This window comes from Schistocerca piceifrons, chromosome 5, assembly GCF_021461385.2.
Source record: "Schistocerca piceifrons isolate TAMUIC-IGC-003096 chromosome 5, iqSchPice1.1, whole genome shotgun sequence".
NCBI classification, from domain to species: domain Eukaryota; kingdom Metazoa; phylum Arthropoda; class Insecta; order Orthoptera; family Acrididae; genus Schistocerca; species Schistocerca piceifrons.
In genome coordinates, this window is record NC_060142.1 from 626,406,429 (window position 1) to 626,422,625 (window position 16,197).

Here is a 16,197-nt window from a genome sequence, read left to right on the forward strand (position 1 = left end):
AGAGGATGCCGTTATCAGGAGAAAGAAAACTGGCGTTCTACGGATCGGAGCGTGGAATGTCAGATCACTTAATCAGGCAGGTAGGTTAGAAAATTTAAAAAGGGAAATGGATAGGTTAAAGTTAGATAGAGTGGGAATTAGTGAAGTTCGGTGGCAGGAGGAACTAGACTTCTGGTCAGGTGACTACAGGGTTATAAACACAAAATCAAATAGGGATAATGCAGGAGTAGGTTTAATAATGAATAGGAAAATAGGAATGCGGGTAAGCTACTACAAACAGCATAGTGAACGCATTATTGTGGCCAAGATAGGTACGAAGCCCACACCTACTACAGTAGTACAAGTTTATATGCCAACTAGCTCTGCAGTTGACGAAGAAATTGAAGAAATGTATGATGAAATAAAAGAAATTATTCAGATAGTGAAGGGTGACAAAAATTTAATAGTCATGGGTGACTGGAATTCGAGAGTAGGAAAAGGGAGAGAAGGAAACATAGTAGGTGAATATGGATTGGGGCTAAGAAAAGAAAAAGGAAGCCGCCTGGTAGAATTTTGCGCAGAGCACAACTTAATCATAGCTAACACTTGGTTTAAGAATCATGAAAGAAGGTTGTGTACATGGAAGAACCCTGGAGATACTAAAAGGTATCAGATAGATTATATAATGGTAAGACAGAGATTTAGGAACCAGGTTTTAAACTGTAAGACATTTCCAGCTGCAGATGTGGACTCTGACCACAATCTATTGGTTATGACCCGTAGATTAAAACTGAAGAAACTGCAAAAAGGTGGGAATTTAAAGAGATGGGACCTGGATAAACTGAAAGAACCAGAGGTTGTACAGAGTTTCAGGGAGAGCATAAGGGAGCAATTGACAGGAATGGGGGAAAGAAATACAGTAGAGGAAGAATGGGTAGCTTTGAGGGATGAAGTAGTGAAGGCAGCAGAGGATCAAGTAGGTAAAAAGACGAGGGCTAGTAGAAATCCTTGGGTAACAGAAGAAATATTGAATTTAATTGATGAAAGGAGAAAATATAAAAATGCAGTAAATGAAGCAGGCAAAAAGGAATACAAACATATCAAAAATGAGATCGACAGGAAGTGCAAAATGGCTAAGCAGGGATGGTTAGAGGACAAATGTAAGGATGTAGAGGCTTATCTCACAAGGGGTAAGATAGATATTGCCTACAGGAAAATTAAAGAGACCTTTGGAGATAAGAGAACCACTTGTATGAACATCAAGAGCTCAGATGGAAACCCAGTTCTAAGCAAAGAAGGGAAAGCAGAAAGGTGGAAGGAGTATATAGAGAGTCTATACAAGGGTGATGTACTTGAGGACAATATTATGGAAATGGAAGAGGATGTAGATGAAGATGAAATGGGAGATACGATACTGCATGAAGAGTTTGACAGAGCACTGAAAGACCTGAGTCGAAACAAGGAGCAAAATAACTGCTGATGGTCGAAGTAGAGAGGATATAAAATGTAGACTGGCAATGGCAAGGAAAGCGTTTCTGAAGAAGAGAAATTTGTTAACATCGAGTATAGATTTAAGTGTCAGGAAGTCATTTCTGAAAGTATTTGTATGGAGTGTAGCCATGTATGGAACTGAAACATGGACGATAAATAGTTTGGACAAGAAGAGAATAGAAGCTTTCGAAATGTGGTGCTACAGAAGAATGCTGAAGATTAGATGGGTAGATCACATAACTAATGAGGAAGTATTGAATAGGATTGGGGAGAAGAGAAGTTTGTGGCACAACTTGACCAGAAGAAGGGATCAGTTGGTAGGACATGTTCTGAGGCATCAAGGGATCACCAATTTAGCATTGGAGGGCAGCGTGGAGGGTAAAAATCGTAGAGGGAGACCAAAAGATGAATACACTAAGCAGATTCAGAAGGATGTAGGTTGCAGTAGGTACTGGGAGATGAAGAAGCTTGCACAGGATAGAGTAGCATGGAGAGCTGCATCAAACCAGTCTCAGGACTGAAGACCACAACAACAACAACAACAACAGAGGCACTACTTCAATACGTATTAATTCCTACACAGACTGTCAAATGTTACATATGAAGTTGAGGATTACAATCTAACATTAGACAGAAAAACATACAGAAATCACATTCATGTGCTCTGCATGATTAATTATTACTGTGCTAACATATGGATTAGTGATGAGGACTTCCGATTTAAGGACCCTAAATACCTGTCCAGTAATATTAAGTCCCAGTGAGAGGGGTTTCATTTGTTAAGATGCATAAATGGTGAGCATATGATAAGACTGAAATTTTAGTCCATTTAACTTATGTCAAACCAAGTAACTTTTATAAAATCTAGATACAGGATACCATAGCTGGCTCTAAGAAAAGCTATCTATTGTCCAGCATTGTAAAATAGTTATTACGCAAAAGCATGCACTGTGAGTAATATGTAATGCTATCTTGCAGTCATCTTGTAGATGCCTCTTCTGAGGGTTAGGAATTTTAGCCACTCCTTCACACACTATAAATTTGCTAACAAATTTATGATAAATACTCTATTACAGTTTCAGAAGAGTAGTATAGTTAAAAAGATGTATTACTCATCATTAAAGCTATCTGTGGCTCAGAAAAGAGTTCAGTAAATAACCACAAGAATATTCAATCATTTGTCTAAACACATAAAATAATGGAAAAAAAAGATCTACTCATCAAGCAGTAGCAGGAGAAAGCACACACACACACACACACAAAAGTTTAACTTTTATAAGCTTTTGGAGGCAGTGGCTCCTTCTTCTGGCAGAAGAGTTGAAGGGGAAGGAAGAGGGGTGAAGGAAAAGGATTCGAGAGGTTTAGGAAAAGGGATAGAGTTCAGAAAAGTCACCCAGAACCCTGGGTCAGAGGAGACTTACGAGACAGTAAGTCTACCCTGATTCAGGTTTCCTGAACTGCGCTCCTCTTCCCAAACATCTCCAATCCTGTTCCTTTACCCCTCTTCCTTTCTCTTCAACTCTTCTGCCAGAAGAAGGAGCCACTGGCTCCAAAAGCTCATAAAACTTATACCTTTCTATGTGTATGTGTTCTCCTGCTGCTGCTTGGTAAGTAGATCTTTTATCTATCCATTTATGTTATATTGTCAGTAATTGATTCTTTTCATGTTATAAAAACATAAAATGATTGACGGGTTGCAAAGTTAGTTTTAAATATAGACTAAAATTATTTCTTCTGGATTTTGTTGTCATTGTTTTCAGTCTGAAGACTAATTTTACACAGCTCTCCATGTTAGGATACCTTGTGCAAGACTAGTCATGACTGCATAGCTTCTGAACCTTACATCCATTTGAAAGTGTGTTGGCCACAGTCCACACTTCACCCTCCTCTCACCTTCACTTCCCAAAATTTGATGTTCCCTTGATGTCTCAGTATGTGTCCTATCATCTAATCCCTTCTTTTAGTCAAGCTATGCCATAAATTTCTTTTCTTCCCAGTTCACTTCAGCATCTCTTTATCAGTTATCCAATCTACCCATCTAATCTTCAGCGTTCTGCCCTAGCACCATATTAATTTTATTTATCGATCTGTAGACAACAAATATTGTATAGATGTTACTCAAATGTACCTGTATATGTACGGGAAATCATTTCTAGGAAACTAGACATACAAACATATACATAAAATAGTGCAAACAAAATATTGCAAAGTCATATAATATGTAATAATATGTCGAAGTGTGTTATTATAAACTCATAGTCTGTTTTTCATAGGCCTTTACTTTTGACCTATCTAAAACGCAAGTCCGTGTGTACACTACAATGAATCAGTACAGATTTTACATTAGACAACAGCTGTTTATTGGATATTTAAATATGAAAATATACTCTAAGGGAAAAAAAGACGAACGACAAATGAATTACCCGAATGGGAAGGAAATCCGTAGACGTAGTCTACATGTACAGATAAACAAATGATTATAGTTTCATAAAAATTGTGGATGATTTATTCAAGAGAAAGCTTCACAATCTGAGCTAATCAATAACATGTTGGTCCACCTATGGCCCTTATGAGAGTATTTATTTGGCTTGATACTGATTGATAGAGTGTTAGATTGTTAGATGTCTCCTGAATCATATCATGTCAAATTTTGTTCAGTTGGCATATCAGACTATCAAAATCCCGAGATAGTTGGAGGGCCCTGCTCATAATGCTCCAAATGTTCTTATGTGAAGAGAGATCTGGTGGCCATGCTGGTCAAGGTAGGGTTTTGCAAGCATGAAGACAAGCAATAGAAACTCTCTCAATGTGAGAATGGGCGTCTTGCTGAAATATAAGCCCAGGCTGGCTTGCCACAAATGGCAACAAAATGGTGTAGAATATCATCCATATACAGCAATGCTGTAGGGGTGCTGCAGATGACAACCAAAGAGGTCCTGCTATAAAATGAAATGGCACCACAGGCATCACTCCTGGTTGTCAGGCCATATGGCAGGCAACAGTCAGTTTCCACTGTTGTGCAGGGAGTCCCTGGACCATCTCTGGTCATTGGGGCTGAGTTTGAAGTGGGACTCATTAGTGAAGACACTTCTACTCCAGTCTGTGAGATTCCAGGCCAAATGTGGCTGACACCACTACAAGTGGGCTTCTCAGGGTACAAAGTTCAATGGTAGTCAGCGCAAGGGGTACTGTGAGCTCATTCCTCTTTCTGTGAGTCACCTATAAGTGGTCCTTGTGATCTCTGAAACACCAATTGCACATCAGATCACTGATAATGATGAGTCTGGAGCTCTGAGTGCGTATCTGATGACTGCTTAGTTCTCGCTTTCAGTTGTCTCATTAGGTTAATTGCTTCCTTCTTGTCAATGTATTCAGCCCTGATTCACCCATTTCTGCCAACATTGTTGAATAGTGGCACCACTCCTGTTCAAATGTTGAGTGATTCTCCGATTGCTCTAACCAGCTTCTTTGAAACCTACTAAATGTCATCTCTCAAATGCTGACATCTGTGTATGTTGTGACTCATCTGTCGGTGAGGCAAAGTTACTGTCCAACTGAGGACATGGAATGAAATTTGCAAAGACTTTATGCCCTCGTATTGACATGTTCCCTGTTTGCCATCCTTGCCAGCTGCATGGTGAAATTGCTCTGCAGCATCACATTCTCATCCACTGGCCACTAAAGTTTACAGTTCTGCATTTTCTTTGGAAAGCTTGCTGCAATATAAGCCCTGGTTGGCTTGCCACAAAGGGCATTGTGACCAGTTTGCATAACTCCTTCATGGCATATAATTTTTGTTGTCTAAGATTGCATAATGAAAAAATTTAAGGGCAAAAGATGTTATATTCAGCTTTGCCTTAATATAAAAATTTTTAGGAAAATGTTATTGGAAAACATAGACACTTACTGAGTAAAAAACGTTCAAGTAGATATTTTTAAAATTCTGTTTTAAATTTCTGATGTACACTGACAGTCTGTTTCATATCAATATGGCTTACATGCCTCTGTGTGTTGGTTCTTTTTGTTTGCTGAGAATGGAGTGCTGTGGTATTTTTGATATTGTAGCTATGAAAGTCAATATCTGTCTGAAAATCTGCAAGGTGGGTCCTGATATAAAACACGTTTTTGCATGTCTCGTGGTGTCCTCTGGAATACGAACATTTGCAATGATTCTAAGAGCAGATCAGGCCTAACTGAGTTTCTGTGCAAGTTTTATTACATGATCGATAAAATTTAAGTTTTCATCAACATGAGTCTACACCAGTTTTGTAGATGTTAATCTGTCTATCTCATTGCCACCCAAAACCAGATCTAGCTTTACATTATTACCAATTTTCCCAAACTGCATGTAATTTAGTTTAAACAATGGAACATCCAGGATAGAATGTAAGAATCTTTTTGTTGTGCCTATCTGCGACTCAGTATCTCCGCTATATGGTGGGTGGCAACTTTCCTTCTAGTAATATTGTAATTTAGTTTAATAACATTTAATTCCAATCTGTTTGCATTGAACCAAAAGTGGACATACTTCAGGACTTGATCAGTAATTGTATACTGCAATTGCTTTGGTGCACTTATCTTCACACTAGTATCGTCAGCAAACAGCACGACATTGCTTGCACCATCTGGTACTGTGAGTGTCATTTATACAGACAAGAAATAATATGGGGCCTAGATTTCTGCCATGTGGTGCTCCTATTTCCACTATTTTGCATCTGATACTAAATTTATTTTGCTGTTTAGATTTTGATTATTTGTTCAGTGTAGCACATTACTGCTGTTCCTCTGTTTTTATCTTAATGGAAGCCATGCCGATATTGTATAGAAAACTTAAAATATTAACTCTGCCATCCTTATACATATATGAGATTATTATATTTTTGTACACCAGACATGAATTATTTGAGGGAAACCATTTTGTCCATTCACAAGATACTAGAAACAAAGAAAATTTTATGCTCCCCACCTACCGTATGCCCAGGGACCTCAATACATGGGAATGAAAATTTGTAATAAATTGAATGGGAACAAGTTGATTTAGATGAATTTAGGTTCACTTAAAAGAAAACTATATGAGGTACTGATACTGAAATGTTATTACTCAGTGGATGAATTCATGCAGGACAAACTGAAAATTTGAGCTGTATACAGTGTGTTACTTATTCCAAGAAATATCCTTATAGTGTTATTATTTATTGTAGTGCTGTTATTTATTAATGTAAAAATCATTGTACCTGTATTATAAAATTTTGACATGTCTCCTGTACGCAAACCAAATGGATTGTAAATGTAAGTCATGAGATGAATAAAACACAATTCACAAAAAAGCTTCTATTCTCTTCTTGTCTGAGCTATGTATCGCCCACATTTCACTTCCATAGAAAGCTACACTCTCAACATACCATAAAATATTAATGCATAAATTTAGATTCAGTTTTGTAGAAAAATCCCTCTTTTTCAGAATCACTTTTCTTACTATTGCCAGTCTCTCTACTTCGGCTGTTGCCTGTTGTTAATTATTTTGCTGCTCAAACAGCAAAACTCTTCTACTACTTCTAGTACATCTTTTCCTAAGGTAATTCCCTCAGTATCACCAGATTTGTTTCAACTACATTCCAATACTCTCTTTTCCTTTTGTTGATATTCATTTTTTAAGACACTCTCCATTCCATTCAGCTTATCTTCCAGGTCTTTTATTATCTCTGACAGAATTACAATGTAAGCAGTCTAACAGTCTTTCCATTAGTCTGTAAATAACCTGTGACATTATTTTGCAGGCATGACTTATTAAACTGATGGTGTGGTAATTTTCACATCTGTCAGCACTTGCCTTCTTTGGAATATGAATTATTACATCATTCTTGGGGTCCTGAGGATGTTTCACATGTCTCATATATCTAGTATGCCAGATGGAATAGTTCTGTGATGGTATCTTCTTCCAAAGGATCTCAATATTTCTGAACGAATGGCATCTACTCAGGGGTCTTGTTTCAACTTAAGATTTTCAGTGCTTCTCACAATGTCATATCTCCCATCTCTTTTTCATTGACTTCCTCTCTCCATTTCATAATATTATATTTAAATTTGATTCCTTTGTATAGCCCTTCTATATGTTCTTCCACCTTTCTGTCTTTCTTTCTTTCCTTATTACTGGTTTGCTGTCTGAGCTCTCTGATGTTCATACAGCTGCTTCTCTTTTTCCCAAAGATTTATTTAATTTTCCGTTAAACGACTTCTATTTTTCTCACAGTCATGCATGCTTCAGCAACCTTGCATTTTCCTCTACCCTTTCTTGCTTTACCATTGTGCACTTTCTGACCATCTCATTTTTTAAACATGTGTACAATGTGTTAACTGTAAGTTCACTGATCAGTTCCTCGATTGGTGGAAGTTTAAAGGCTTTGACTGGTAATCATGTGCTTTTGGCTGCAGCCAACATTACCTAACTCACAGTACTACGTGAGGTAGTCATTCTCGTGTGCAGTATTACTGTGCTGTACTTCATTCTATTTTGTGTTGTTTCCTTTCATTGTGATATATGTATAAAGTTGTTGCAGTTACAATCTTTATTAAATCTGTGTCTAATGACTGCACTGTTGACAGGACTTATTATACCTGTCAATACATAAGGCAAATTCTGTTTCAGTTATGACAAGAATTTAAGTTTAAAAACTTCCAATATGCTGGAGTAGCTTGGGTCAGCAACTTCTATTAACCAGTAAAATGAAAAACAGTCCAAAGCTGCAAATTTTTACTTTTTATTCACTCGATGACTAGTTTTGGGCAGAGACCCATTTTCAAACCATCAAAAATAGTTAAAAATGGCATTTCTGAAGATGTAAGAAATGTGCAATGAACATTTATAGTACATACAAATAGCTGCATAGAGAGTTTAAATGATTTTTACCTCTGTGTACAACTTTGCTTTTATAGAATACTGAAGCACAGGTTAAGGTGCCTGCACTGCAGGAGCCAGGCATGGCTTGTTTCTCCTGCATGGTTCCTCACCCCATGGCAATTCATATGGGGGCTGGACTTGCTTTCTCCACTCCCCACAGTCCACTCTGGCAATCAACCAAGTCCGTTATGATTGCTTCATTTGTTGCATTTCATGTTTTCTCCTTTTGCCAGTTAAATTCAATATCTCAAAAGTAAAATTCACTCACAAAAGCTATGAAATTATGAAACAGAATTGCTGATCACTGCTTACTTTATGAAAGATATTTAGTACTGCTGATAGATATAAAAGTGTGCTACACTATCCTAGCTTTTTGAACAATTAGTTTCTTCCTCAAGGAGGAGAGAGGTATATGCTGGGGAAGGTTAAAAAGAAAGTGCATGTCACCCAGACCCCAGGACATGTGGAGCCCATCTGTCGTGAGCAATCAAAGATTTTGCTTCCTGAAATTCAATTTCTTGTGCCTTATACAAGGATTTCTACTGAGCCTTGGTTTTTTTTTAGTCTTCACTATTTCATCTCTCAAAGCTACTGATTTGTCTTCAGTTGTATTCTTTTGCCCTGTTTCAGTCACTTTTTTTCGATAATGCTGTCTCTGAAACTCTGAGCAGCCAGAGAGTCTTTCAGTTGATCCCATTCTTGCCTCTTTACTTTCTGCCTTTCTGCAATATCTTCATTTTTAATATATAGTGCATAAACAATAAATTTTGATTACTTGCCAGATCTGATCCTGGAAGTGTTTTGCACCTTGAAAATCATCATCTGTGGATTTAGTAGGCAGATAAAGTTGTACTACTGTGGTGAGTGTTGGCATTGTGTCCATTTTAACTACGATGTTATGTTATTCTTATTTTCTTATGCATGTTAGACCTAGTCCTACAATACTCCTGTATGAGTTTTGTTAATAACCATGTATTTTCCTGACCAGAAATCCTGTTCTTCCAACCACCATACTACTTCTCATTATATATAAATTCTACCTATTCATTGTTCTTTTTAAGTTTGCTGTTCTATGTATCCAATTAAAGAATCCAACAATCCACACTTCCAGCCACAGCATGTCAGATTTGTTTTTCCTGATGCTAACATCCTCCATAGTTATTCTGGTCCAAAGGTCTGATAGAGAGAGGACCACTTCAATTCCAGAATGTTTTACCAAAAGGGATGCCATCATTGTTAAACCATTCAGCAGAGCTGTATTTTCTCAAGAAATATAACAGCTTTATCTTCTCCTTGTTTTGTAATACCACCATAACAAGGCTGTTTTAGCTAATATTATAACGCCAGCTCAGTCAATCATCCAAGCTGTTGTTTCAGCAATTATTGAAAAACTGCTCTCCCTCTTTAGATACCCAATGTCATCAGGTTTCTTCATAGATATATCTCCCATTTGATTGCTTTTAAGTTATGGCTGTCTGTACAAAAAACTGTCCTAGCCTCTGGAACTAGTAGATGGGAGAAAAAAGTTTGTACTGATTAGTGAGCAACCATACTATCAAGAATGATCTCCTTGCTACACACAGAGAAGCAATTTCTCTGCACATGTGCCCCACACATTACAGGGCACATATTTAAATTTAGCATGGCCACAGAAACATCCCCATTGCATACTCAAAGCATGAAGAAAGGTCACCTGAGTAGACGAGTTTTATGTTGTTAGCAGTGCACAAGTGTGGTGGACATTAAAGTGTTGCACCCTCCTTGGCAGTAAGACACCATTCAAGTGGATCAAGGAGGTATTCTTGTGTGGGAATGCTTGCACAGAACAAAAGGGGCCCCTGTTTCATCTGATGTTCTCTCACATCAGTAAATGATACAGAAACCTCCTCTCCAACCAGGGGTATGGATTTATTTGTGTATGGCTTATTACAGGTAAGCTGTACCTTCAGCAGTTGCCATAATGTGTTGCTGCTGTCATCAAGACAGAAAGCGGTATTACTCACCACTAGTTGTGGGGCTATAAGGCTCATCAGGATAACCTTGTTACAACTGAATTAGTGTCAGTGTGCTGTGGTCAGTTTCTGCTCCAGAAAATCCAAGACAACATTTGGGTATAAGTTAGAGGGAGAGATACTTTTTGTGTGAGCTAACTGTAAGGTTTTTATAGATTTAACATTTAATAGCAAGAGAGGGGTCTTTTGCAAGCAAACAAATTCCCCTTCCAAGTGATGAAAGTCTTGAAGGGCTGTTCAAAGAAACTGAGCCAAGAAAGATGCTATTTCTTGCTAGGGCATCATCTGAATTGCTGCAGTTTTGTATGGGACACATGCCACCAAATTTGATTACAGACCTGGAAGACATACAAAGAAAGGCAGTAAGATTTGTCCAGAAAAATTTTGGGCAATGCAACAGTGTTGCTTCTGTGGTAAAGACAAGTGAATGGAACTCATTGGAAAGCTGGAGCTAAATAGAGAGATTAGGTAACATGTATAAAGCAGTTGTAGGCTGATACTGGTGTTAAAAATAAGTTGAATGTGGAGGAATGGATGACAAGCAAGAAGTTACACCATTCCCATAAAATAATTGTTCTACACTGCAGAAGTCCTTTGGGGATGTTTTCTTTCCAGGTAAAAGAGAAAGCGATTGGGACAGGTTACTGAGAGGTCTTAAATTGCTGGCCTGATATATGGCAGTGTTTCAGGAAAAGACTTAAACTGGGTGTAATGAAAGATAAAATTAAATTCAAAGTGTATATTGTCACAGAAGCATGAAATCTTCATTAAATTTTAATGAGTTAATAATTATAATAATTCCACTATTAAATACTTTTTATATTTCACTCTCATAGGAATGGTGGCCACGTCATTTCTGTGGGGCTTCTTGTCAGACATGCTTGGAAGAAGAAAACTGCTGGTCATTGCTTATTTTCTGGATGGAGCTTTGAATTTTATTGGCAGTTTCACCCAGAGCTTTGCTTTTTTGGTTGCCATAAAATTCTTGAGTGGTGCAGTGTAAGTAGATCTACTTGTAGCTATGTGATATGACGCACAGATGTAATAGATCCTTTTATCTATAAGTGCAAGCAGGATAGAAGAAAGTATTAACCAGCTAGCAGTAGAACTCTCTTGTCACAGTCTTGAGAGAAGCCTGTTAGTCTTCTTCTTGTTATGTACTCTCTCTCTCTCTCTCTCTCTCTCTCTCTCTCTCTCTCTCTCTCTCTCTCTCTCTGTGTGTGTGTGTGTGTGTGTGTGTGTGTGTGTGTGTGTGTGTGTGTGTCACACACACATAGAAAATACCCAAATCTATACCCTCATGAATATGATGCCAAAATTGGCAGTAGAAAAGGATGACAGTACCTGGAAGACAGATGATGTTAGATGCATATCATTGGCAAATAATGCAATGAAATCTTCCTAAAGTAGTTGAAGATACAAGGACAAAAACTGGGCCATTGCAAGCAGATCCATTAGATATACAGGGCGATTATAATTAAAGTTAAACTTCCACTGGTCAGAATGATGGCAAATTGCAACGGAATATTATCAGAGAGGGGGGAAAAAATATGGCAGAAGAAAAACAATAGGTTGAAAATTGATCAATGGATGGCACTGTATGTGTCAGAATATGAAAATGAAAACACCTGTCATGCGCACGACCCATTGAAGTTGGTATAAACATGCCGGGTACATGGTTTTTCCTCCTTTCACATCTGTGACATTCGCTATGACTGTCTTCATGCAGGATCACGCTCTGCTTGTAAAGTTGTATTACAAGAATGATGATGTGCACACATCGCTCTGCAGAAGTTCCAGACACTGAAGGGTTTGAGACAACGCATTGGTCCAATGACTGCTATGAATCTGGACAAAATGATTTGGAACTTAGAAAAGACAGATTCTTTTGGTGTGCAACCTGGTAGAGGGAGGAAACAAATTGATTTGACATCAGTGGAAACAGTGGCCACAGCAATGCAGGGTGAGACGAGTGGTGGTGTGCAAATGTGCAGAAGTTCCAGACACTGAAGGGTTTGAGAAAAGGCATTGGTCCAATGACTGCTATGGATCTGGAGAAAATGATTCGGAACTTACAAAAGACAGATTTTTTTGGTGTGCAACCTGGTAGAGGGAGGAAACAAATTGATGTGACATCAGTGGAAACAGTGGCCACAGCAATGCAAAGGGAGATGAGTGGTGGTGTGCAAATGTGTAGTGCATGAAGAATTGCTCGAACATTGGACATACCCATGAGCACAGTGCGTAATATCCTACGAAACATCCTTCTTTGCTACCCTTTCAAAATTGCCCATGTGCATGGGTTGCTTCCTGTTGACCTGCCAGCAAGAGAGACTTTTGCTTTAGAATTTCTTGCTCACATGGAAGTGGACAATTATTGGCCATTGAAGATTTGTGGACAGTACACTGAATTGTCGAATATGGGCAACGGAAAATCCACGCACAAATCAACCAGTACCACTTCATCCTGGAAAGGTCACTGCATGGTGCAGGTTTATGCTATCATTTATCACAGGGCCCTATTTTTTTGAAGAGACAGGTGCTTCCGGTCCTGTTACCTGTACCGTCATTGGTAAGCGCTATGAGTGTCTTTTGTGGAACCACAGAGTTCCAACTCTCCAACAGCATGGACGTGTGGATGGGATCATTTTTATGCAAGATGGCACACCTCCACACATTGCAAATCCAGTTAAGCAGCTGCTGAAGTGCCATTTTGGAAATGATAGAATTATCAGAGACCATTTCCCTACAGCCTGGCCATTCCAATCACCTGAACTTAATCCATGTGACTTGTGGCTGTGGGGCTATCTAAAAGATGTTGTGTTCAGTGTTCTGATTGCAAAATTAGCTGCATTGAAGGCATGCATTGCACAACACATTCTGGATGTGGCCCTGTAAAAACTTGGATTAGTTGTGGAACATGCTTCTTCTCATCCTGCCTCGGGTATGGATGTGAGTGATGTCCTTAGGTTAGTTAGGTTCAAGTAGTTCTAAGTTCTAAGGGACTGATGACCTCAGATGTTAAGTCCCATAGTGCTCAGAGCCATTTGAACCATGCTGCTTCTCGATTTCAACTTCTTGCAGAAAACAGTGGACAGAATATTGAACATGTTTTGCACCAGTCACATGGAAATTAATAATCCAATTTGATTTTGATTGATGCTTTTTATGTGGTTTTTGGCCTCAGGACAATTAAAAACCAATTTTTCCCATCCGATGTGATATGACCTTGCCATGGTGGATGGACTTACGTAATTAAAAGTATCACATCTGTACACCCATGCACACTGAGTACTACAGTTTATTTAACTTCAAATGTGCACCTTACGCCTTGTTGTATTATTCATTTATCATTTGTAGTTGACCACTGTTAAATTATGATGCTTATTGCACCATCTATTGCCACATTTTGTAACTATTTGTTTTTCTCCTGCCATACGTTTTACCCCTTCTCCAATAATATTTTGTTGCAATTTGATGTCATTCTGATCAGTGGTGTTATTTCTACAGCAGTTTGAAAGTTTAACTTTAATTATAATCACCCTTTACGCATTGTATACTACACGAACTGGCATAACTTTTGCCAACTCAGCCATTAAAAAGACCACAAAAAATCCTTAGAACACTGAAAAGAAGAACATTTTCTGGCCATGAGGGTATTTTAAGAAAAGTACTGAAATCTTATATTGACTTGATAGAATATTATTTCAGTTACTTTGTAATCAATCAGCAAGTCAGGATGTTTTTCCTGGAAGACTAAAAGTGGTAAATAAAAATGGTTTTAAGCATGTGACCTATAGTTATAAGTTGACATCTCCTCCATGTTCTCTCAAAACATTTTTGGAAGGTATTTTATAACAGAATACTGAACAACTTTTCTAATTGCAACGTTTAAACAACTGCTGAGCTTTGGCTCTATAAAGGATTATCTACTGAAAAAGCAGCAAATGATCTCACAAACTCAGTTCTGTTAGAAATAACCATGAAAAATTAATGTGTTAGCTTTTTGTGCAACCTTATTGAGGCCTTTGATTTTGTAAATTACAAAAATGTACTAGGGAAATCAAAATATTTTGGTATTGAAGGCACTCTACAAAGACTGTTTTGACGAGCTCTACATGCTATTTATCCTGTTCGAGCTGTTGGCCTTGTAAAATTACACAGTATTTTATATTCAAAATTTTATTTGAAAAGTTCCATTTTTTACAAAGATGAAGATTGCACACTCCAAACTGAACAACTGAAACCTAGACCTCCTTTTACACAACACATTTCAAATGCTCATTGTTTTCAAAGAAAAATAAAGTCAACACAAAGAAGAAATATGTACAGAACTGTAGGTTATGAACATAAACATAACCCTACATCCTCTCTCCCTCTCTTGTTCTTTTCAGGGAGTTTCACAACTCAACCAACACTGTTTGTGGTGCAGGTAATTCATTCACAGGTGTAATGGTCTGTAGGCTCTCTTGTTGATCACTGGTATATCAGTTCTCAATGATGTAGGCAAATTTCAGTTGGTCAGTTGAGATGTTAGTTGCCACATCTTTAATTTTTACAGTGAAATATTTTGATTTCATTCCATGATGTCATAGCGACCTTCATAGGGAGGCACTAGTTTGGCTTTAACTTTTTTGTTTCTCACAGACAAGTGAGTCATATTATGCATATTTTTAGTGACGAGTGGTGTTTTCTTCATCTTGTGGGAACGTTTTGGATAGCATAGTTTATCCATATATTGGCATAACTTAGAAGTGAACAATTGTAGATCTACCTTTTGTTTGTTTTCCAACCTTGCAATGAAATCAAAATGCTGTAATAGAGTCGTGGTGTACAGTATCCCAGCAGCTATTCAGTAACTTTCTTCTCTCACTCAGCAACACAGTCCTAGCAGAATTGTAGGAATGATGCCACTCCACTAACTTTTATTATGTGATGTAACTGCTGCTTTCAATGTTGGCTGTAATCTCCATATTTTCCCGTTTAATTGTGCATAATGTGCCATAGTTTGTGTTAATTTAGAACCACAAATATGAGCTAGTACATAGAACAGCTCTGACTGAAGCATAGTTTTTTGCTCATGGATTCTATGATAGATTATGGTTAGAAGAGGGGCTAACTCAGCCACAAATTCAGTATAGAATCTGATAGGGATTCCATTAGGCCTTGGGGCTTTGTTCAATTGTAATGATACCAGCTGTTTCTCAGCAACACTGACAATAAAATTTATTTCGCTCAGCTTTTCAGTGGTACGAGGATTAAATTTGAGCAATTTTCTTGGGTTTTCCTTTGTAAAACAACATTTGAAAATGGAGTAAAGAATTTCAGCTTTTGCTTTGCCACCCTCAATTTCAGTGCCTGTCATATCTGTGAGTGACTGGACACTAACTTTGATGCCGCTAACAGCCCTTACATATGACCAGAATTTCTTTTGGTTTTGTGAAAGATCATTTGACAATATTCTGCAGCAGTAGTCATTGAATGATTCATGTTTTGCTCTCTTGACACCCCAAAGCATTACATTCACCATCCTGCTATTCATATTTCTAAGCTTTGTTTTACACCTATTATGTAGTAATCTCTGTTTCTTCAGGAGTTTCTTTACAGTGACTGTATACGATAGAGAGTCCCTCCCATTATTAACTGTTCTTCTGGCTAGCTATCTATCCCATGCATGATCAGCTAGTCTTTTAAACTTGAGTGATAGTTCCTCTATATGCCTCTGCTGTGTGCTAAAAGTTTCAAATTCCTCACTGGAATATGACGCTACTGCTTTTTATCTAGTTTACTGAACATATAAGTATATAAATAGCCGGG

At 37.9% G+C, this 16,197-nt stretch overlaps 1 protein-coding gene across 1 annotated transcript in view; it reads left to right on the forward strand.

Annotated features, from left to right (window-relative positions):
• The window catches only part of LOC124799169 (synaptic vesicle glycoprotein 2B-like), a 340,146-nt gene that overhangs the window by 185,335 nt on the left and 138,614 nt on the right, over positions 1-16,197 (forward strand). The window contains exon 4 of the mRNA XM_047262707.1: positions 11,217-11,379. Coding sequence (XP_047118663.1) covers positions 11,217-11,379 — 163 coding nt within the window. The remainder of the gene's footprint in view (positions 1-11,216; positions 11,380-16,197) is intronic.